General features: G+C 50.0%; 1 protein-coding gene across 10 annotated transcripts in view; it reads right to left on the reverse strand.

The window, feature by feature from the left end:
* The window catches only part of ACACA (acetyl-CoA carboxylase alpha), a 318,070-nt gene that overhangs the window by 7,416 nt on the left and 287,004 nt on the right, over positions 1–23,650 (reverse strand). For all 10 annotated transcript variants that reach the window (XM_008271159.4, XM_008271164.4, XM_051824672.2 and 7 more), the window contains 4 exons: positions 19,909–20,086; positions 16,963–17,075; positions 1,900–2,054; positions 1,171–1,341 (listed from right to left, as the gene is read on the reverse strand). In XM_008271159.4, the coding sequence (XP_008269381.2) occupies positions 1,171–1,341; positions 1,900–2,054; positions 16,963–17,075; positions 19,909–20,086 (617 nt within the window). The remainder of the gene's footprint in view (positions 1–1,170; positions 1,342–1,899; positions 2,055–16,962; positions 17,076–19,908; positions 20,087–23,650) is intronic.

Consider the following 23,650-nt stretch of genomic DNA (forward strand, 5'->3'; position numbering starts at 1 on the left):
GACTCCACCATCCTGCCGATGCAGAACCTGGGAGAGGCCGGGATTGAGTCACTGGTTGCTGGCCAGGGTCCATCCCATCCCTAGCTGCTGTGGGCATTTGCAGAGTGAGCTGGTAGACGGGAGTCCTATGTTTGTATGTGTCTCCTTCTCAATAACATTTAAAAAGACCAATATACTAATATACATGTAATATATATGATTTAAGCCATACACTACTAATAAAGGTTAACTTCTTTTGCTTTGTACACATAAATGCAGGCCCCACATTTTCTTCCCTTTCTCCCGTGGGCTGTCCCGTGCAGTCAGCCGCTCTGGGCAAATGCTGTGCCTGTGCTACATGGTCCTGGCCTCGGACCTCCCCCGACCAGCTCTGGGGCAGGAGCACCGGAACACCATCTCGGGTACACACCAGTTCCATGAGACCCCTCTGAGCAGGCACCCCGCCCCCGGCTCCCCACACGCAGTGGGCGCTGCCCTCCGGCCCTGATGCGAGATCCGCCCTTCAGCTGTAGCTGCAGTGTCTGCTGCCCGCGCTACCACCGCCGCAGCCTCCCTGGTGCCTGCTACTGCCCTCAGCCCCACCCTCATCACGCCCCCTCGAGGTCTTCCCAAACAGAGATCAGCACATGTCACTCTGCTTCAAACACCTGTGGCTTCCCACAGACCTCAGTACAGGTCCACACTCGTGACACAGTCCCCTGCCGCGATCTCTGAGCCGTCCTATAACCCTGCCTTTCCCTGGGGTGGCCATGCCTCCTGGCCTCCTGCCCGCCCTCCTCCTCGTTCAGCCTCAGTTTTGCAGACCGCTGTGCTGAGATAGCACTTAGTCCACCAGCCCCCTCGGGCCCCGCCGTCCCCTCGGTGCTCTCTCAGCCCGTTGCTGTGTTGAACGCCTGCCCCCGTGTAGGCAGGAGCAGTGCCCGCCTCCGGCACTGCCCGTCCCCAGGGCCTAGTGCACTGTCTGCTACACAGCAGCTGCTCAGTTTTGCTGAGTGACCGCGTGAGCAGCACAACACGCTCCCCCCATCTCTAACAGACGTCGTGACATGTCACTGGGGGACGGGGGGACAGGGCTCAGGCCTTGCTTCCATTCTACTCCTGCCTGAGACCTAGCAACCGTCTGCAGGGGTGAGGAATACAGCCGCGGGCCCCTGCAGGCACCCCGCCTACCTTCACTGTTCCTTCTACTTCCACAAACCAGCGCCTTAACATGGCCTGGATCTGGCCGTCCGTGAGCTCGGGGTTGGCGTTGTGGATTTTCTTCTTGACCAGGTCCTCCAGCAGGAGACGTCTCAGCCGCCAGTAGAAGAAGGTGCGGGATGTCTTCCAGTCCAGGATGTCCTGCACACAGACAAGGCTGATCTTGGCTGAGCCTGGCTCAGCACGGAGCCCGCAGGGCACCCCACAGGCAGAAAACCACTTTCCCAACAAGCTCTTCGTGGCTGTGAGCTCCCAAGCACCTCTAGGAGTCCCCGAGCACAAGACTGCAGCCGCATGCCCTGCTGACTGTGTACCGTGCACACATGGGCCTGCTTAATGCCAGCCCCGCATGGCTGGGAACTCCCAGAGAGGGCGGCATCAGGCCGGAGCCGCCAGCTCAGCCAGCTGCGTGCAGAGCACACGTGAATGCTGTAGTGACCCGAGGCTGTAGTGACCCCCAGTCTGCAGGCAGGGGCAGCTGTCACCAGTAGGGGCACGTGTGACTCGGTTTCCCTGCAGCACGATGTGTTTGGCCTCCTGAGGAGTCCATGGAAACCTGAGGCAGAGGCTGTTTCAGGATGACGATGGATTAAGAGAAGGGAAAGTTTCTAAGAAACCTGGAAGTGGTCAGATTGCACAAGCGTTTCTAATCCAGCTCTGCCGGCTGCGGGCCCCCTCGCGGCCTCGCTGCGCACTCACGTTAATCACACCCTTCTCCTGCATCCGGCCCGGGGTGTCGTGCAGGTCGGCAAACTGCACGGCGACCTGATGGTAGATGGGAGTCAGGAACTCCTCCCGCTCCTTCAGCTTGCTCTCCAGCTCCTTCCGCTCGGTGGGGCTCAGCTCTGGGGTGCCTGCAATTACACAGACCTGCCTGTCACACCCTGTGGTGACCAAGAGCCCTTGCAGCGAAGCAGCCACCGCCCCCCTCCCCCTGGGGCCCAGCCTTCCACGGGCTTCACGACCTCTCACGGCTGCATACCAGGGTCTGCGAGACGCCAGATGTGTCCTTGTGCTGCCCTGGGGAGCCCCCACCTCCTCTTTCCTCTGAGAAGCTCACGAGTGTGAAAGCAGCAACGCCAGCCCCATTTCCCGGGGCTCTCCCCGAACAGGTGCAAACATCCCTTAGGGACCTGCTTTGCTTACCAGCCCACCTTAGCGCCTCTGTGCCCACCAGAGGCCAGGGCTGGCACACTGCCACCCTGCCCATCCTGCTGCCCAACGTCGGAGTGTCAGTGTGGGGACAGCTTCCCTCTGTGCTCTGAGCACGAACCAGTGGTGCTGCCTCCCAGTGTCTGGATACCCAAGAAGGCTGCAAGCCACTTGTCCACAGCTTCCACTCAGGCTGGGATGCTCTTACCCTCGAATTAGTAGAATTCAATCTGGTTCAAGCCAGAACCACGTGTCTCGTCAGCTCAGCAGATCTGCCCCTGGTCTCCTAACTGGGCTGCGAGTGCCAGGGCACTGACCAGAGCGAGCGAGACGCCCTAGTTCTTGGGCTGGAGGAGCAAGGTGGCCCAGTGAGCTCACCAGCACAGGTCACCTCCCCTTAGCAGACAGCAGGCTTGGAACTCCGTAGAGCAAGGAGGACCTGCCCCCTCCAATCAATGGTGTCCCAGAGAGGTGCTGCTCCGTTGTGCCTTTCTTCCTCATTACTCTCAGGATGCGAGCTGCAATCAATACTGTAAATTCAGCTGCCTGCCTACTAAGGAGGAGGAAGTCTAGCTGTAGGAGCAATAGGTGACAGCCCCGGTGTTGGGGACAACCTGAAGTGCTTTGTCACCAAAGCTGACAAATAAATATGTGAGGCCAGCCAATGAAGGGATACAGCAGAGAAAGCCCTGTCCCGAGCAGGCCTGTCCACTATGAATCATCGGCCATCACAGCCCCGGGCAGCTGCGTGAGCTGTGGGGATCAAAGGCAGGCACGTGTTCACAGGACGGGGTGCGGTTGCAGTACCTGCTCTTGCTTCCAGGAGATTTGCGGGAGCCCAGTTCCACCTCTGTGTTGTTCTTTAAACCCCTCACTACCATGAGCTGCCGAGGGAGGCACTGAAGACTGCCTCCCGTGGAGTTCCCACGCACAGGACAGGCCCTGGCCTGCCATTTCAGCCTCCTAACAACTCAGCCACCTTCCCTCCACAACAGGTGCATGGCCAGACTGCACTGGGCCCCACGTCCAGGGAGGGGGACACGAAGGCCCGCTCGTTCTAGCATGGATCTACCTGAGCACAGGTGGGTGGAGGCTGACAGGAGACAAGCCCTCCTCAGGGAGACCACCCCTGATGTGGAAGTTGGTGTCTTTCCTTCCCTACCGAGAGGAACCAAGGTGTCTCAGGAATGAAGTAAGAATCCATGAGTTTGCCCTGGCACAGATAATTAAGTGGGGGGAAAAGGAAGGGAACACTCCCCATTGCAGCAGGAATGATGGCATTAGAAAGCTACCATTTCATAACCATCGCAGGGACCGAGTGCCAACAATCGTCAACCTGAGGGCGTGAACACTGGATGAGACAGATGCCCCCGTGGTCTCCAAGGATCTCCTTACACATAACCCACCAGCTACAGAGGGGAACCTTTGCCATGGACTGAGTGAACAAAACAAGTAATAAAAATCGTCATCATCAGTAACAAGACAGACTGTCATGGGAGACTCCTGCTGCAGTGTCCCAAGGGGAAGACAACATCACTTCGGCAATATTCCTGCTCCAAATGCAGAATCTGAACCTGGCTATGGGAAAACAGGAGACAAACCAAACTGAGGAACACGCTAGCAAAAAGTGGCCTGCACTTGTCAACAGTGTCAAGAACAAAAGACAAGTGCTGAAGAATGAGTCTAGGCTGAAGGAGACTAAAACCACTTGATAACAGATTGCTGTGTATGGTTGGGGAACGGATCTCAGCTCCAAAAACAGAAAGAAAGAAAGAAAAAAAAAACACCACAAAGGGCGTTACTGGAAAACTAGTAAAATTTTAACATGAATAATTGATTAGACAGCAGTACTGTATCAATGTTTATAGTTCCTGATTTTGATAAATGCATTATGGTTATGTAAGAGGAAGTCTGTGTACTTAGAAATACACTCTAAATAGTTATGGACAGAGGTAGGGCCGATGCTGTGGCACAGCGGGTTAAAGCCCGAGCCTGCAGTGCTAGCATCCCATATGGGCGCCAGTTCTAGTCCCAGCTTCTCCTCTTCTGATCCAGCTCTCTGCTATGGCCTGGGAAAGCAGTAGAAGATGGCCCAACTCCTTGGGACCCTGCACCCGCGTGGGAGACCTGGAGGAAGCTCCTGGCTCCTGGCTTCGGATCTGCTCGACTCTGGCCACTGCAGTCATTTGGGGAGTGAACCAGTGGAATGGAAGACCTCTCTCTCTCTGGCTCTACTTCTCTCTGTAACTCCTCTTTCAAAATAAATAAATAATTCTTTAAGAAAAATAGTTATGGATAGAGGAGCATGATGCCCAGATTACTCTCAAATGAGTCAGAGGACATGTGTCTGTGCATGGAGTGAGAGAGAGACACAACCGAGTGCGTGGGAGAAACACAAGCACCTGCACATGAACACACACAAGTGCTAGAGCAGGTGGGGCGACATGTCAGCAATGGTGAGTCCGGGGTGGGTGTTTTGGTACAGTGGGTTTAGCTGCTCCTTGGGACACCGACACCCTATTTTGGAAGGCTGAGATCAAGTCTCACCTCTGTTCCCATTCAGCTTTCTGCTAACATGCAGGTAGAGGTGATGGCTCAAATACTTGGGTCCCTGCCACCCATGTGGGAGATCCAGACTGGTTTCTGGCTTCAGCCTGGCCAACCCCTGCTACTGAAGCCATGTGGGAGTGAACCAGTGGATGGAAGATCAATCTTTCCCTCTCTGCTTCAGATAAATAACCTTAAAAACAAAACAAAACAAAACAAAACCCTGGGGCTGGTGTTACGGCTTGGTGGGTAATGCCTGTGATGCCTGTGACACTGGCATCCCACATGTGTGCTGATTCATGTCCTGGCTGCTCCACTTCTGATCTAGCTCCCTGCTAATTGCCTGGAAAGGCAGCCAAAGATGGCCCAAGTATTTGGTGCCCCTGCCCGCTATGTGGTAGGCTCCTGGCTTCGGATCGACTCAGCTCTGACCGTTGTGGCCATCTGGGGAGTGAACCAGCAGATGGAAGATCTCTCTCTTTTTTGTTTTAATAATAATAATAATAATAAAAACTATTTACTTAGAAACATTCAGAATGTCAACAAAACAGCTGCAACGTTTTTTGTTTTTGCAATTACAGAGTGGTATTCAGTAAACAGAATAACAATTACTTCGTATAAGCTGCATCAGAGACAACTGAAGATGAAAAAACTACTGTCCCCATATACAACTAATTTGTGCTCTGCACCAACAAGAACCTGCTTTAAATTTCCATGCCAGTTTACAACCCCCACACTGCACCAGGCAAGGTTAGTGGCTACTGAAAATACCACCAGGACCGGGCCATCTAAAGACACGTTCAGTTGTGGCATAGCAGGTAAAGCCACTGCCTGCAGTGCCGGCATCCCATATGGGCGCCGGTTCAAATGCTGGCTGCTCCACTTCTGATCTGTGCTGTGACCCAGGAAAGTAGTAGAAGGCCCAAGTCCTTGTGCCCCTGTACCCGTGTGGGAGACCCAGAGGAAGCTGCTGGCTCCTGGCTTTGGATCAGCACAGCCCTGGCCGTTGCAGCCACCGGGGAGTGAACCAGTGGATGGAAAACCTCTCTCTGTCTCTTTACCTCTGCCTCTGTAACTCTGCCTTTCAAATAAATAATTTTTTTAAAAAATAAAGACATTTGGTAGTGTGTTAAATATACAAAAAAGGCACTGTACAGTTTAAAAACAAATCTTACACAGCCTTACATTTCAATTTTTTTTCTTTAAAAGGAGTGAGTTGTGTACAGGGGGTTAAATGCTTTATAGACAAGGCAAAAAAAACTGCGCGGGAACCAACTTATTCATCATCACCTTCTTCCTCTTCCTCTTCCCCCTCTTCCTCCTTCTCGCACGTTCCGGCCTTGCCGGCTCCCTTTCCTGCTGCGTCAGGTCTCCCTTCGGCCCAGTGTGCGGCAGCCCCTCTCCGCCTTTTCCCTGCACGTGGCTCCTTGTCATCTGCAGGGTGTCACTCCACATCTCTCCCAGTTTCTCTGCAACGTCACCAGTGGATGGCTCGCTATGCCAGAATGTTCTTCTTGGATTTCTGGGCGATACTCAGCACAGACCAAGAAAAAGGCCGAAGGGGGCCTCTTGGGCGCACTGGGATCCTTGAACTGCTTTTCGTCTCCCCTTTAGGAGGGACGTAGGTTTGCACTTCTCTTTCGTAACGAGCCTTGTCTGCCTTGGCCTCGTCTTCAGACTCCCTTCTCTTCAGCAGACGTGGTCTTTCAGCTCTCTGAGCACTTCTTGGAAAACTCTGAGAAGCTGACAGAGCCTCTGGGTGCCTCTCGCGCTCCTCACAGCAAGTGCGCACAAAGAATGCACAGGACGACGTCCACCTCTCGGCTTCTCAGGACCCTCCTTTGCCCATGTTCAGTTATTTTTCCTCAGTGAGGCAGCGTCACCCAGGGCCCGCCTGGCGCTGTCTCTGTAGAGCTCGGTGTACTGCAGTGGCTGTGAGAGCAGGAGCCAGACGCCTCTTTCTCTAGCTCTTTCAAATAGATAAATAAATCTTTAAAAATAAAAACCTTTAAAAAAAGGAAAAGGCATCCAAAGTTCCTTGTATTACTCTTGTAATTTTTCTGTGTAAATCTTGAAAAATTAGTCGAGTTGAAAAAATATGTCTTTTCTGGTCATTTCCTACACACTCTCAATACTCAAAGTTAATATTTACAGGCTATTGGGCACCATTCTAAGTGCTTTCTGTCTGTTAACACGTTTAATCTTCACAACAACCTTAGAGGCAAGGAAACTGAGAACTTACATAATTTACCAAGGTCACAAAGCCAGACGGGGACACAGCCAGGACTCAAATGCGGCAGTTTGACCCCTGAGGCTTTTCAACTTAGTGCTATGCTGTCCCTTCTTGCTTGCTTGGGGCAGAAGTGCTCAGGGCAGGTGTGGTGGGGCAGCAGCGTATGCCTGCGAGGCCAGCATCCCATGTGTGAGTGCTGGCTCAAGTCCCAGCTTCCTGCTGATGCTCCTGGGAAAACGGTGGAAGATGGCCCACGTGCTTGAGTCCCTGGCATCATGTGGGAGAGCCAAATGGAGTTCAGGCTCTTGGCTTAGGCCTGACTCAGCCTGGCCATTGAAGAGAGAGAGAGAGAGAAGGAGAGAGAGAGAGAGAAAGGGAGACCTTCCATCTACTGGGTCACTCCCCAAATGGCTACAACAGCCAGGGCTGGGCCAGACTGAAGCCAGAAGCCAGGAGCTTCTTCCAGGTCTCCCTCATGGATGTAGGGGCCTGAGCACTTGTGCCATTTTCCTTTGCTTTCTCAGGTGCATCAGCAGAGAACTGGATCAAAAGTGGAGCAGCCAAGACTCAAACTGGCATCCATATGAGATGGTGACAATGTAGGCAGCAGCTTTACCTGCTGGCCCCAGATCTCTTCTCTCTCTCCCCCTCTAACTCTGCCTTGCAAATAAAGAAAAAAGAAAAAAAAAAAAAAAAAGACAAGTGCTTCCGTGGTAGTATCCCTTTGAAATGTCAGAAAATGCTAAGTGGTGAAGGGGGACCCCCAGCTGGTAAAGCAGTTCCATACCCATCCCATCCCATCCCTAAACCCAGGATGATGTCTCCAATAACTCCCACTCTATAGGTCAAATGCAGTTACCTCATAAGCCTAATATTTTATTTTCTTTTTTAAATATTTGTTTGTTTGTTAGAAAGGCAGAGTTTAAGAGAGCAGAGAGCAATCTTCCATCTGCTGGTTCACTCTCCAAATGGCAGCAAAGGCAAGGGTTAGGCCAGACTGAAGCCAAAAGCTTCACCTGAGCCTACCACACATGTGCACAGGGGCCTAAGCACTTGGCCATCTTCTACTGCTTTCGTAGGTGCACTAGCAGGGAGCTGGATTGGAAGTGGAGCAACCAGGACATGAACTGACGCCCATATGGGCGGCACTGCAGGTAGAGGCTTAACCCGCTGTGCCAGCCCCAGGCCTAAGATTTAAGGGCTCCTGTTACTGTGAAATCAAGACCTACTACAACAGCAGGTAAGATCACAGCCCTGCTTGGGGCTCAGGCCCAGGGATGGCTGGAGTGCAGATACCGCTAAACCAGCAGTTCCAGGCCCTTGCAACATTCTCCTTGATGGCAACCAACGTGGTGCCCGAGTGCACACAGACATCCCACGGACCATACGTCCCACACCCTAAGCATCTGCTATGCCAGTCACCACACTAGTCTTTTAGGCCCTAGCTCGAAAGTCACCATGGACAATTCAGCCCTGGCCAGCTGTTGAAACTGCTGCCCACTGCATACCTCGGTGTTACTAAGCACTTTCCGCCTTGCCTCACGTACATTATCTCTGATCCTGACAACAACCCCACCTTACAGACTCCCTGTTTTACAAACAAGAAATCACAGGCTCAGTGGCATCTGGCTTTCAAGTGACAAAGTCAGAACTTACACTTGGGTCTGTTCTCTCCAAAACCTGTGCCATACCTCCAATAAAAACGAAGGGCAACCAGGCAGCTCCCCTGGGAGCTGCCACAGAAGCAACCCAGCTGGAGTGTTGGCTCCTCTTGCTGGCAAGGAGTTAAGAACAAGGCTCAGCACTGAGTTCAGAAGAGGGAGGAGCTCCAGGTGGAGGGGAAGTTTCTGGAAAGGAGGATTTGGCTTTACCAAGATGCAGGTCCCAGAGGGGGCCGGCACCTGGACTGAAGAAGGCCCTGGCCACCCAGTCAAGTTATTCCAGAGTTTTGAAAAAAATGATCAAGGAAACACATGGAATGCCCCGCCCTCCCAAGAACAGGAAGAGCACAGAGCACCTTAAAGGGGCCTCGCTGGGTTCCTTCAGTGATGCCTGTGGTCACAGTTCAAGACCCACCTCAAAAAAGTGCCCCAACAGCGAGAAGACCAAAGTACAGAAGGTGTGTGTTTTAAAATGCACATGAGAAGGCCAAAGACTTGTGTGCCTTTTTGGAGGGGAGGGAGGAGGTCAGGAGGAGAAAAAGGTTCTTAAAATTTTATTTTCTAAATATAGAAAGCTGCTCTTAAGCTAGTTACACCTTTGTGCGACACGCGGAGGGCCCCCCTCTCCTTGTACGGCAAAGCAGCCAGCCCCGGTAATGATTTAGGGGAGATTAACAAATATGTCAATGTCTATTTTCTGCTTAATTTAAAAGCGGCGTCTATAAAGATTTTTGACTTCTGAACCCTGTTCTCCTGAAAGAAAGAAGGTAAGAATGAGGAGGGAGATAAAGAGTGATTATCCCATCATTGATCGTTTGTCAGGAGCATTTCTTATTCACTGGACTATTGTGAAAAGCTAAGCTCTCGATCAATCCTGTAAGCTCCCTGTACAATTAAATATCTTGGAATGGTTTTCTTTCTTTTCTAGCCAGATTGTAGGGCCTCAGGGTTTTTAGGAAAGCGAGGCGCGTGTGAGAGTGTGTTTAAGAATATGCTACAGAGCAAAGTCATTCTTCTTTGCAATCCTACTTGGAGGAAGAAAGGTGTAAAAAGTCCCCATGAAATCCTAAAAACACAACCTTATCACTAAACATTTTTAATGCACTGAGTTCAGTATAGAAGAGGCACTGCTAGTTTGATCAGATGAGAAGAGCTAACATTATTGAGATATTACTGTGTGCTGGTCTTGTTAAGTACTTCTCCTCTCATTGAATCTTTGCAACAACCCTAAAGATCACTATCTTACTTACAGATGAAAACACTGAGGCGCAAAAAAGTTAAATCACCTGCCGAAGGCCACAAAGCTAGGAAACAGTGGGCCGGGGGTTGGGCTTAGATAGTCTAGTTCAAGAGCCCACACTCCTTAAATAAAACATTTTAAATTGACCCCCAAATCACCCACAGCACAGCAGCCTGTCAGGTGTCCCTGGAGCCAGGACCTGAAGACAAGCCACCTCTCTTCCACAGGGTCCAAGCAGAAGGGAAACTCCTGGAGGGGACAGCGCATCTCTGCGGCAGGAAGTGCTTTTACCCAGCTGTGACACTGGAGGAGGACAGCAGGCGGCCAGCCCTGCCCCAGGCTGAGCAGCCTGCCCAGTGGAGGGGCATCTGAGGGAGGTGGGACCTTTGGAGTTTAGAATGAAAATGAGACTCCCTGCTCAGCCAAAGGCACTAGGTGATGCTGCACAGGTCTCCTCCCTTTTCAAACTCAGTTTCTCATTGATGTAACAACAATCCTAATCTGGCAAACAGGCAAAAGGCTTTACACAAGAACGTGATACTGAAGTGTTTTCTTAAAAACATTAACTTTTTAAAAAGTTATACTAAGAAGCCTATGTAAATTTAAACACAACTTTAACTTTCATGGGCTCTTCTAGTAAAACGCACACACAATTTGCTTTGACTGGTTAAATACTTAGGATGCTGAAGATAAGAACTAGACCACCCTCCCCACAAAGCCCCTGAGTATCTCCGATATTAGAACACAGGCCCCTACATTCACCTGAAGACTGAAAAATCAGCATAAAAAGACTAGAATCTTATTAAGATTCAGAAGTACAAACAGAAGTAGCTGTTTAAAAGATCTATGTAATCACATTTTCTATGTTGAAAGAAATTTCTCCATAAAGATGGTAAGATAGAGTGCAAAAAATAATCCTGCAACACGATTTCTATGTCCATAACAGGTGTGCCTTTCTGTACACAAAAGCATTCCAGAAAAACTGTGTAAATCAGATCCTGTTTTAAATGCCTTGAGGGGGCTATTTAGAAGGAACCCTGCAGTGAATCCTTTGGTAAAGCAAATAATCCTTTTGTAATGGGAATAATTTCTCCCAATGTATCTAGTTTTTTTAAAATCCCATTTTCATATATCTGCTTTTCTTCAAAGGGGGCCATACCTATCTAAGTACAAATGTATTTGCATATAGATTTTAACAGCAATCTTCTCAAGAGACATTTAACCCTAAAGTTCCTTGCAATCGTGGTAGTGCTCTAGCGGTTCTATTTTTAAAAATCACTCTAGTAGAGTTTCCCAAATAGGAACACCACCACCACAACAAACTATGACTCCCCCTCCAGCCCCACGCCCTGTGTCCTTACGCAAACATACCCGTATGAAGCAACACAGAAGTGTGTGCGTGCTGGCAGAGACAGGCCTCTGCTTTCCTTCCCTAATCGCCCTCCCTAAGTTGGGCAGCCTAGGAAACGGGAATCTGGGTCAGTTGGGGTAGTGAGGAAGAGGTCTGTCATAGTCCGGTGCCAGCCCTCAGGCTGCAAGGTTCCCTGGCTAACAGAACAGTGACTCACTGCTTCCTGGGAGAAGGCAAGCCCAGGTGCTTTTATAAATACAATCAGACGAAGGGATGGCACTAAAATGACCCTTCTCCTTTCGAGAAAATGCTGTCTCTCTTGCACTAAATTGCATCAAACCGAATGGCTTCTGAATCAAGGCGAGGAGCTGGGTTCTCAGGGTCTGATAACTTAAGGGAGGAGGCAAGATCCCCTGTTCAGCTTCAGAAAATGGCCCGCTATTTCTCACCAGCTGCCTGGCTGTCGGGGACACGTGGCCATGGTGCCAGCAAAGAGGCATTTCCTAGATATGGTACTAGAACTTTCTTTCCTAAACCCATCTTTGCAGTCAAGGGTATCACTTTCTGCCTTCAACAAGCAACTCTGGCTCTTTCAAGCTTACATCTTAAAGGTGAACGCGCCAGGTGGAAAACCACACACAGCATGGATACCGCAGCCACCCCTACCAGAACAGCCGTGTCAGCCCCTGGGTCCCCTTAGCCTCATGATCAGTCACTGTCGTCATCCCAGTTGCACAAGAGAAGGCTTGGGAGGAGGGCATTTCCGTGGGTTTCTACAGACACATGGATCCACGCCGGCCCCCGCAGTGTGCCACCTGCACCCGCGCACATGAACAGAAGGCAGGGGGTGCTGGGGAGGCGTGGAAGGACCAGGCTAGGGCCAGCAGCGGTGCTCCACTGGTGCTGCCACAGCAGGTGCCAGGGCACGTTCGGGGCAGGCACAGGCAGCACCGCATGGCAGGCTGCCTGGCTTTCTGGGAACAGGGCCATGGTGGACAACAAAGTGTCCCTACGTGGCTTCTATGCCCAGGCACTTCTTGAATTGAGGGAGGGGGACGCTGGGGAACTCACGTCTGCTTCCTACCTGGGATGGGCAGCTCTGTTCTGCCTTTGCCTAGATGACTTTGTCATTTCTCTCTGAACACAGAGGCGGGAAGGACCGGGCGAGGGGCAGCACCCTGCTGCTCCACAGCCACCCTCCTGCGCCCGGAGCAGCGGGCGGAAGGACGTCAGAGCTGCAGAAAGGCCTTGGGGAGCGGGGTTCTGTTTCCAGAGAAGGAACTGGGTTAAGGCATAATTTATGCCTTAAGGAATATACCTTCAGGCATAATGCTTGCTACAGTGAGTCTACCAAGCTGTGGTTTGGAGAACGCAGGGTCAGAATTGGCTCAGCCAACCTGAGGCTCTGGTATGGGGGCTGTGCCCATAATTCCTTCTGTGGCAGTTCTTCCCTTCACCTGTCTCAGGAATCGACGGATGCACTAGTTTCACAGTGTCTGTTACAACCACACCCTTGAGTTAGCAACTCACCACCATCCTACCCAACTAACACAGAAAATGACAGAAGGCCATTTTTTTTCTTTTTTAACAGGCAGAGTTAGACAGTGAGAGAGAGAGAGACAGAGAGAAAGGTCTTCCTTCCATTGGTTCACTCCCCAAATGGCTTCTATGGCCAGTGCGCTGCACCAATCTGAAGCCAGGAGCCAGGTGCTTCCTCTTGGACTCCCATGTGGGTGCAAGGCCCAGGCACTTGGGCCATCCTCCACTGCCTTCCCGGGGCCACAGCAGAGAGCTGCACTGGAAGAGGAGCAACTGGGCCTAGAACTCGGGGTACTGGCACCGCAGGCGGAGGATTAGCCAAGTGAGCTGCGGCGCCGGCCCAGAAGGTCATTTTTTAAGAACTCTGGATCCAGGCCGGCGCCGCAGCTCACTAGGCTAATCCTCCGCCTAGCGGCGCCGGCACACCGGGTTCTAGTCCCGGTCGGGGCGCCGGATTCTGTCCTGGTTGCCCCTCTTCCAGGCCAGCTCTCTGCTGTGGCCAGGGAGTGCAGTGGAGGATGGCCCAGGTGCTTGGGCCCTGCACCCCATGGGAGACCAGGAGAAGCACCTGGCTCCTGGCTTCGGATCAGCGCGGTGCGTCGGCAGCAGCACGCCGGCCGCGGCGGCCATTGGAGGGTGAACCAACGGCAAAAGGAAGACCTTTCTCTCTGTCTCTCTCTCACACTGTCCACTCTGCCTGTCAAAAAAAAAAAAACAAAAAAAAAACAACCCTGGACCTGTTCAAGTTAGCCGTTCAGAAGCTGAATACCATCACATCTCAGTACCCTTAGAGGATGTGCAGTACGGACATCTGGGGACACGGTGCCCTGGTCTGAGTGAGCCACACGCGTTCCCCGGCACAGAGGCCCATCTGGGAAGCGATCATGAATATAAGGCAACATCCAGGCCAGGCCTGCAAGCTTCCTCCAAGACAGACTCCCGCAGTGGAATTGGCTTTAGGTCACAACGGGAAGGAATCTTTGCTCAGTCTGGATCTGGCTCAGCACTCAGCTCAGGTGAAATCTGGGGAAATCCTGAGGGAAGTAGAGCACAGGAAAATGAGAAGTCCATTCTGGCTCTGTAGTATGTTTATTTCTTTTCTTTCTTTCTTTCTTTCTTTTTTTTTTTTTAATTCTTTGACAGGCAGAGTGGACAGTGAGAGAGAGAGAGACAGAGAGAAAGGTCTTCCTTTGCCGTTGGTTCACCCTCCAATGGCCGCCGCGGCCAGCGCACAGCTGATCCGATGGCAGGAGCCAGGTACTTATCCTGGTCTCCCATGGGGTGCAGGGCCCAAGGACCTGGGCCATCCTCCACTGCCTTCCCGGGCCACAGCAGAGGGCTGTCCTGGAAGAGGGGCAACCGGGACAGAATCCGGCGCCCCGAGCGGGACTAGAACCCTGTGTGCCGGCGCCGCAAAGTGGAGGATTAGCCTAGTGAGCCGCAGCGCCGGCCCGTTTATTTCCTTTAACTCTTCTTCTTGCCTCAATTTCTCCATCTGGAAAATGAGGTCACCTTTACTCACTTTGTAGGTCTTTGCAGCTACACCTACTGAGAGGAGCAGAGGCCACTGTGACCCGCTGGGCAAGGAACCGGGCTTGCGGTACGCCCTGCCCAGTCCTGGGCGCGTGGGGGTGTCCCTGAAAGATGGCAAATGCTGGAGGCAGGGCTACTTCTCTTTCTTTTGTATCCCCAAAGTGGACCGAGCCACAGAGACTGTGGAGTACCCCACGTGGACACTCTGCTCCTCACGATTAAGACTGAAAGCAGCCCATGCCCACCACCGGGATGGAAAGGCCTCTGCAGATTCTGCGCAGCACTGTCCTCCCTGCGGGGGCTGGGCATGCGCTCTCCCCACTTGACAGAGGAAGGCAGACCTGTTCAGAAAAGGCGGCCGAGCTCCCTGTGGGCAGCACAGGGAGTGCACCAATGCTCGTACATGGTTCTTTTTATCCTTTTTATTCCGAATCCACTGCTTCTCTCCCCATGCTGCCCTGAGCCAGAGGCTGTTTCACACTTAGCAGGTTATGGACTCATTCTCGAGTGCCATTTTGGTGAAGGTTAAATAAATATGGTTTTCTTCAATGTGGATAGGAAATTGATAATGAGATGATTTGTAACAAATGATTAAACGGCCATCACTTGGGAATCTCCTCCCTCTTGCCTCCCTGTGCTTCGCAAGTGGAAAGGTGCTGGGGGAAGGTGGGAGCGCTATCACTTTCCTCCGAGAGAGAGGCTTCAACCTCACAGCCCTCGTCGGCCGCTCGCCCTGCAAACCGATGTGGAGAGCTCCTCTCCCCCACCACCCAGCTATTCCGGAGGGATGATAACAGCCATTGGGGGGTTAAAAAGAGGCAGTGAACCCCCAGTTAATGAGTAGGAATGCAGCAGGCAGTGTAAGATAAATGGAGCTCTCTCTGCTTCTGCTGGAGTCAGCATGAACTGCGGCCCTGCGGCTTGTTTGCGGCAAATGGAGTGCGCGAAATATCAAAGGGCAGTGATCCAGAAGAAGACCGACTTTGACAAATTTTAAATTGGCCAGAAAGAAAACCAGTGAAGAAAAGAGGAGAGAAAGAGAAAGAGAGAGAGAGAGAGAGAGAGAGAGAGACAAAAAAGAAACAAAAAGGAAAGAGAGAAACAAAGGGGAGAGAGAGAGAAAGAGAGGGAAAAGGCACACAACGTGCCGTGTCCTGCATGGTGGCGGTGCTGCCTCGGTACAGAATCAGTGGCAGAAACAGTAGCCAACAACCTCAGGAGGCTGGAGCAATTATGAGGCATCTAAGTGAGATGCTTATCAGCGGCTGAAGCTTTTAGTCTCTCTCTGTACAGCTGTAAGTAACCGGCTCCTGAGCAGCAGTGACTTTAATTAAAGTGTATGGGGTTGGTCAGAAGTAATTATCCTGCTTGGAAAAGAAAGAGGGGGAAAAACCACCTCAACAGTTCTGGGTGGCAATAGATTTTAGAAACAACTTTGCCAATTTCCTGTTGTGTGTGTGCATTTCCCATCAAAGGATCAGGCTGCGGTGGGTTAGAGCTGCTAGGGGCTGTCACCTCACGGCAATAATGGAACACAAACAGGGTTGAATGTGACCCAAACCCGTGTGTTTGGCTCAAGACTCCACCAGCCTGGATGCGCCCTCTCCATGGAACTGTAAGCCCTCAAAACCTTTTTCTGTTTCTAGACAGTGCAAGTCCTCAAATGAACCTTTATTAATTAAATAACCATTCCTCTTTCACTCTTCATGTTCACCAAGTTTCACTACCTTTTAAAGACAGATTCTCTGTTCTTTGGGAAAACAAAACAAATCCAATCAGGACCCCCAGCAATTATTTTTATTAACAGAGCAAGCGGTTCAATGGGAGATCTGGGCAAAAAAAATCAGTGTCTTAAATGGACCTGAAGCCCATTCAGAGTCTGGACTCAACACAGGGCTCCTGCGGTTTAGTCCTGTGTTCAGATTGCAACTGCCTTCCAAAAGCTCTGCGAACAAATGAGCAATGAGTAATGGCTGGAAGCGGCCAGCGTGAGGCTTCCAGGGCTGCGGCAGCCGCAGCCACTGCTTGGAAGCACACGGTGCACAATCTTTCCTTCCATTTCTCTAGCTCAGGTGACCCCAGAGCACTGCCTGGGGAGAGACTCCAGCTTTGCTATCCCTCAGAAATGAGGCAGACTGTCTAGAGAGACAAGCAGAAAGGGGACATTGTTTAGTTCTAGCATATTCTCTGCTTGATTAGCCTGCCCCTCCACAGCAACTTCTAGCTAACCACTGTCTGCAAGGTGATCCCAGGAAGATTGGTTATTTGTACCATAAGGAAATACCCGAAGAAAAATTAGGTGACTTGCTTTTTTTAGGGCTCACTCTCCCTCCTATTATACACACTATTTCTTTGTACCAGGGTTCTTACCACTTAGAGGACAGTAAATAAAGATTATCATGAATTTGATCAAATGCTTCAGTGCCTCCTCCCCTGGCCTATGAATGCACTCATTACAAATCAGCTGAATGGCTCATTGATTTGCCAGGAGGACAAGCAGACATACCCAATCGCTCAGCCAAGCGGATGTAGACTGGGTCCACCCGACGCATGGTTTTCACTAGATCCTTTTTGCGGAATTTGATTTCTACTGTCCCTTCTGGCTCCAGGACTGATCCCCTGGATCGGAGAGAAACAAAACAAAACAGAAATACAGGAACTTTAAAGCAAAAAGACAACTTAGAATGAGGCCAGTTACAATCTGTGGACCAGGAAATAGCTTCATTATGGTTTTGCCCACCCATGGTTCACAGAAGTCACCCCAGGGAGAAAAGCAGGCACCAGAGAAGTGTCTGAGTGAGGTATGAGAAAGGCCTGGCAAAAAGCAATTAAAATAATTCTCATTACCACACCAGTTGACTTCCATCTCAAAGGGAGAAGAATACAAATTCCACCACCCACAGCTGATAAGGGGGACAGGAATCACATTCTTTTCCAGGACAAAAGGATGCTGTGGGCACAGTGGGAGGGAAGCACCACCAGCACTCAGGCTGCATGAAGACGGGGCATGCTGACGGTCCTGCAGCGTAGCTATCAGTCGGCTGGCCGGACTCTGATCAGACACCCCAGGCCAGGGCAAGGGCCAAGCAAGGCATCCACCCACGCCCGTGGAAAGGGAAAGGGCTCACGCTTTCTTCTAGTCCATGCTAATGTTTTCTATCCCCAGAAACTTCCTTAAACACAATCTGAAAACCACTTCTGGAGTGGGCACTTGGCTCAGCAGTTAAGATGCTCGCATCCCAGAGGGGAGTCCCTGGGTTCAAGTGCCTGTTGTGCTTCTGCTCCAGCTTCCTGCTAACGCACAGCCCGGGGGGCAGCCGGTGTGGCTCAGGCACTTGGATCCTTAACAACCACGTGGGAGACCTCGATGGAGTTTTCGGCTTTAGGCTTTGGCTTGGCCCAGCCCTGGCTATTGTGGGCACTTAGGAAATGAACCAACAGATGGAAGATATCTCTCTGTTTCTCACTCGTTCTGCCTTACCAACAAATGAAAAAAAATTAAATAAAAAATTTTTTTTTGACAGGCAGAGTGGACAGTGAGAGAGAGAGACAGAGAGAAAGGTCTTCCTTTTGCCGTTGGTTCACCCTCCAGTGGCCGCTGTGGCCAGCGTGCTGCGGCCAGCGCACTGCGCTGATCCGAAGGCAGGAGCCTGGTGCTTCTCCTGGTCTCCTATGGGGTGCAGGGCCCAAGCACTTGGGCCATCCTCCACTGCACTCCCTGGCCACAGCAGAGAGCTGGCCTGGAAGAGGGGCAACCGGGACAGAATCCGGTGCCCCGACCGGGACTAGAACCCGGTGTGCCGGTGCCGCAAGGCGGGGGATTAGCCTATTGAGCCACGGCGCCGGCCAACAAAACATTTTTAAGATAAGATTTTTTGTTTATTTGAAAGGTAGAGCTGAAAGAGAGAGACTGGTTTTCTACCCACTGGCTCACTTCCCAAATGGCTGCAATGGCTGGAGCTGGGCCAGGTCAACGTCAGGGACCCAAAACTCCATCTGGGTCTCCCACATGGGTGGCAGGTGCCCAAGCACTTGGGCTATCTCTCTGCTTTCCCAGGCGCATTGGCAGGGAGCTGGATCAAAAGCAGAGCAGCTGGGACTAGAGCCAGCACTCATATGGGAGGCTGTCATCGCAGGCAGTGGCTTAACCTGCCAAACCACAGTGCTGTCCCCTAAAACTTGTATATGGTAAAAATAAAAAACAAAAAACAAAAAAAAAAAAAACTATAGCTAACGTTTACTATGTGCACAATACTATTCTAAGTGCTTACCTGTAAACTCTCACAATCCTATGCTGAGTCTATATCCACTATGAGGGAGGGTACCATTATTATCCCCATTTTACAGAGGATAAAACTAAAACACAGGAAGTTAAGGGACTTGTCTGAATCTATCAAGTGTCAGAATGGAATTTGAAATTAGGAATTTGGAACAAGTTTGATTTCATAGTCAGCAGAGAGATCATCTCTAGTCTACTATCAGGTCAGAGTTTACCCTAGGACTTTTTTTTTTTTTTTTTTTTTTTTGACAGGTAGAGTTGTAGACAGTGAGAGAGACAGAGAGAAAGGTCTTCCCTCCGTTGGTTCATTCCCCAAATGGCTGCTACGGCCGGTGCTGCGCCGATCTGAAGCCAGGAGCCAGGTGCTGGTCCCTAGCCTAGGACTTTAAAATACTAAACCCCTAAATATAAAATGCTAGCCCAGAGATTTGACAGCTTTTGAAGTAGAGCCCTGAATATTTTGAAAAAACATGACTAGATCAGAAATTTGCATGGGAAATTTCCAGGAAACATGATGTACAGTTTAGCGACCTAGGAGAGGGGCTGGTGCAGATCATAAAAGGATGCGGGCCTAGATCCATTTTACTGAGTTGTCCCAGGCCTCTCCTCCCAGTGCTGTTTTGGGTGTGGCACACCGTGTTCTCCAGCCTCTTGGAATGCCAGAGCAACACCCTGATGTCAAAGGAAGAAAGTAGCTTTGGTCTAGAAATTCAGAATGTGTGTGCTGTGCTACACCTCAGTGACCACCAGCCCACCCAGGGACATTAAGAACTGCTCCAAGTTTCCCGCTGCGCACTGGGAGATGGCTTAAAACCCTACAATTCAGTCTTCCAGTCCAACTTGCTTTAAGCTCCCTCTTGCCACACACCTAACATAGTGGAACAGGTTTGTCTGATTAACAAATAGGCAGACTCTGAGCTTGGGGGCATCTGGAAGAGTACTTCATGGCAAAAGATGCTGGGATGGGGGGTTCCATTCAGAACGCCTGGCTCCAGCCTGGTTTCCCTCTCACGCCAGTAGAAGCTACTTAGGAATCCCATTTTTCCAACCTTGGAGTCCATTGGGAATGGACAGAATCAGAGCAAGTTCCCTGGGCTGTAATGTTCTTCAGGAGGAAGCCAACAGCCGGAGGGTCCCGAGAGGCAGTGACTGGAAATAAAGGAGGCACACTACCTGCTTTCTCTGTCGGCATACATCTCCATGTGCCGAGGGTTGATGGTGGGGTCGATCACCACCCAGGAGCCACCCCGCAGCTCGGCCTGGGGAGGAATGTAAACCATCACAGGCTGGGAGCACTCTCGCAAGCTGTCCACGATGTAAGCACCAAACTTCAGCACTTGATCGTACATATCTACAGAGAACCAGACACACTGGAAATCGTGAAACATGTCTTTCCCAAAGCAGTGCTTCCAAGGCTGGTCATACCAGGCATACACAGGAAATAATATTTGTACGGCACTCTGTGCCTCCAAGCAAGAGGCTCCTCATAGCTGGCTAGAGGGGATAGGTCTAGTGTTCAGCCGCTTCAGGTCCTGTTTGGCCACTGTGAAGACCTGTAGCCCACTCACGACTCCACAGGGTCTTCAAAAACACGAGAGAGCAAAAGAGAAGGCAGTGTCTTTCACAAGTGATAGCGTGCAAGCCCTCCAGCCTGCATATTCATTTTATATCCTCTCTGAATCTCTGTACCCAGGTCTCAGCACATTAATTCATACTTGCTCTACAATCGTCGAGTATTTTTCAAGTCAATATGTGATTTCTCCCACTACATTAAGTTTTCCGAAGGAAGGAACTCTTCTAGCTCTTTCCAATTCATCTCATGATACTTAGCATACAACGAATTCTTAAAATGCGCAGCTAATGGAAATAGATCCTCCAAGAATTTCATCTTCAAAATCTGGGTCTTTCATCTTTGTATCCCCAGTCCAGTGTCCAGTGCTGGAACACAACTACTGCTCAATAGGTACCTGTCGAATGAATGACTATCGCATACATACTTGGGAAAGAATACTGTGAGAGAGGAAAATAACTCCTTAACCATTCCATTTTTATAGTATTAATGAGAGAAGATGAAATACACATATAGGCAAAGCCACACAAACACATAAATGAAAGGAGCCATCTCTCCTCTCTGCTACAGAGTGCACTGTGCAATCCTCCTGAGGCCAGGTGCGGCCCAAGGGAAAAGACCCCTGGTGTGTAAATAAAGAGAGTCCTTGGAAAGCAGGATTAATGATTTATATCCCAACTTTTTACGAACTTCTTCCCATTTCCCAGGAAACTGAAGTCTAAACATTGCTCAAGTTTTAGGTTTATGATTCCAGGTATTTAACGGGTCCTTCAGTGCAGCCACACTGGATCCTTTCTGAACCCTACACAGAGAGGTTCAAATAAGTCCAAACCTTCCTATCAAAGACAGGATCACAATTTGGACTAAATCAATTTTGAAAATGCATGGCAAAGAAGCATTTTTCAGGAAGTTAAGGGCAAACCAATTAGAAACTGCTTTCACTGCACTAACTGGCAAATTAGTTTACCACTTTTTAAATGAGTGGCTCTATGAGGGCTGGGTGTTTGGCACAGCAGTTAAGACTCTGCTTGGGTCACCTGCATCCCTATGGTGCTTTCTGGTTTTGAGTCTTGGCTCTACTTTCAATTCCAGCTTCCCGTTAATATACACCTTGTGCAGTAGAAGATAGCTCAAGTACTTGGTCCCTGACACTCATGTGGGAGGCCTGGATTAAGTTCCAGGCTCTGGCTTCGACCTGGCCCAGCCCCAGCTGTTCTGCGCATTTGGGTAGTCAATCAGTGGATGGAAGATCTCTGTTTCCCTGCTTTTTAAATAAATAATTGATTTATTTTAAAACCGATTTATTTGCAGAGCTCACTGCGCGGCACCTGACTCTCTCTGCTGCTCTGACCTGGCTCATCAGTGAAGACTTCAGAGATTCCAAGTTGCCCCAGGAAACATTCCCTACTCTTCATGGAATGTGTATGGTCAGATACTCTGTATATATGATCAGAGCAAAGACATTTATTCCATTGGGAGGAAAGCAAAGACCAAAAAAATTTACTGCTAATTACACAACTGCTGTATGAAGAGCAGGAATAAAGGACTTTAAGCGCTTTACGCTAATTCTGTGGTTATGAAAATAATTGCTCAGTTCAAATTATTTTAACTAAATTAATTCTTTAGTGGATATTTCAACCAGTGCTACATAATAAAATAATTGTGTAATTAGCAGTACATTTTTTAGTGCTGCAAGAGTACAGTCTCAGAACAAGTAACAGAAAGGAGTGGCCTCCCATGGTAGCACATGCGAAGAAATGGAAGGCGTGGATCAAAGGAGAAAATGCCAGAATAGGAGAAAGCACAAGAAGTCGTTCTATCTGCATCCAGAGGTAGATGCAGACCAAGTGTCAGTCTCTTCACTTACTTATTAAATCTCTCCTGTCTACGACTAACAGATCCAACTTCCAAAAAGAAGGGTGAGACTTCATTTAAGATGAATTTTCATTCATTTAATTTAAAAAAATTTTGATTTCACGATCTACACAAATAGTTTGGAATGAAGAGGATTATGTGTGCACTTCGGGTTTCTGTGAAATACACTTTCTCTTTCACCATCATGGTTATCTTACTATGTAACAGGAACATAACACACACACACACACACACACACACACACGGACCGATCATTTAACCATCCGAACACCATCTTTTTAAGAAAGACATATTTATTTATCTATTTTAGAGTCAGTTACAGAGAGGAGAGTGAGAGCAAGAGCAAGAATGAGAGAGAGATTGTCCATCCACTAGATGATCCCAAATGGCTGCAATGGCCAGGGATGGGCCAGACCGGAGCCAGGAGCCAGGAGCTTCTGGGCCTTCCTCCACTGACTTCCCAAGGAGCTGGATTGGAAGTGGAGCAGCCAGGACTTGAGCCAGTGTTCATATGGGATGCCAGCATCACAGGTGGTGGCTTTACCCATTCCTCCACAGTGCTGGCCCCAGAACATCCTCTTATTCAAATACTCAAGTGACAGGTGAATAAACTGAGGTTTATTAACTGAAAGTGACAGGGCTAAGATGCACACCCGGATCTTTCTCGTTCTAGAGCCCATTCTGGACTCATCGTTCTTGTTATCAGGAAAGAGCATGTGGCAGGGGTAATTTGCTTTCCAACAATTAATATAATAATGACTGAGTAAGATAAAAACCAGAAAACAGACATGAACAAACGATTACTGCTAAATGTTACCTGGGTTTGCTGTATGTTCATAAATGTCACAAACGGTACTGAGGACACCGCCAGCTGTGTCCTACCAGGGTTTCCATGTGATTACCAAGCAAATGTCTTTAGCCCCAAGACTGTGAGTGGAAAAGGGGCATTGACATTCACTACAGCTGACATGATTGAGACAGAAATAATATCTCCATCCAACCCGGAACACCAACAGAACCACAGTCCAACCATCAAAACACCCCCAAGGGACCGGAGCTGCAGTGCAGCAGGTTAAAGCCCCAGCCTGCAGCGCCAGCATCCCATACAGGTGCTGGTTTGAACCCCGGCTGCTCCTCTTCCAATCCAGCTCTCTGCTATGGCTGGGGAAAGCAGTAGAAGATGACCCAAGTCCTTGGGCCCTTGCACCTGCGTGGGAGACCCAGAAGAAGTTCCTGGCTCTTGGCTTTGGATCAGCTCAGCTCTGGCCATTATGGTCATTTGGGGAGTGAACCAGCGGAATGGAAGACCGCTCTCTCTCTCTGGCTCTAACTCTCTCTGTAACTCTGTCAAACGAATAAAATAAATCTTAAAAAACAAACAAACAAACAAAATACCCACACACCTCCAAAACAGTCCATCAAAACATAAACACACAAACTCTACAATCAACATGCTCACACTGCATTGCA

This window comes from Oryctolagus cuniculus, chromosome 17 (assembly GCF_964237555.1).
Source record: "Oryctolagus cuniculus chromosome 17, mOryCun1.1, whole genome shotgun sequence".
In the NCBI taxonomy this organism is placed as follows: Eukaryota; Metazoa; Chordata; class Mammalia; order Lagomorpha; family Leporidae; genus Oryctolagus; species Oryctolagus cuniculus.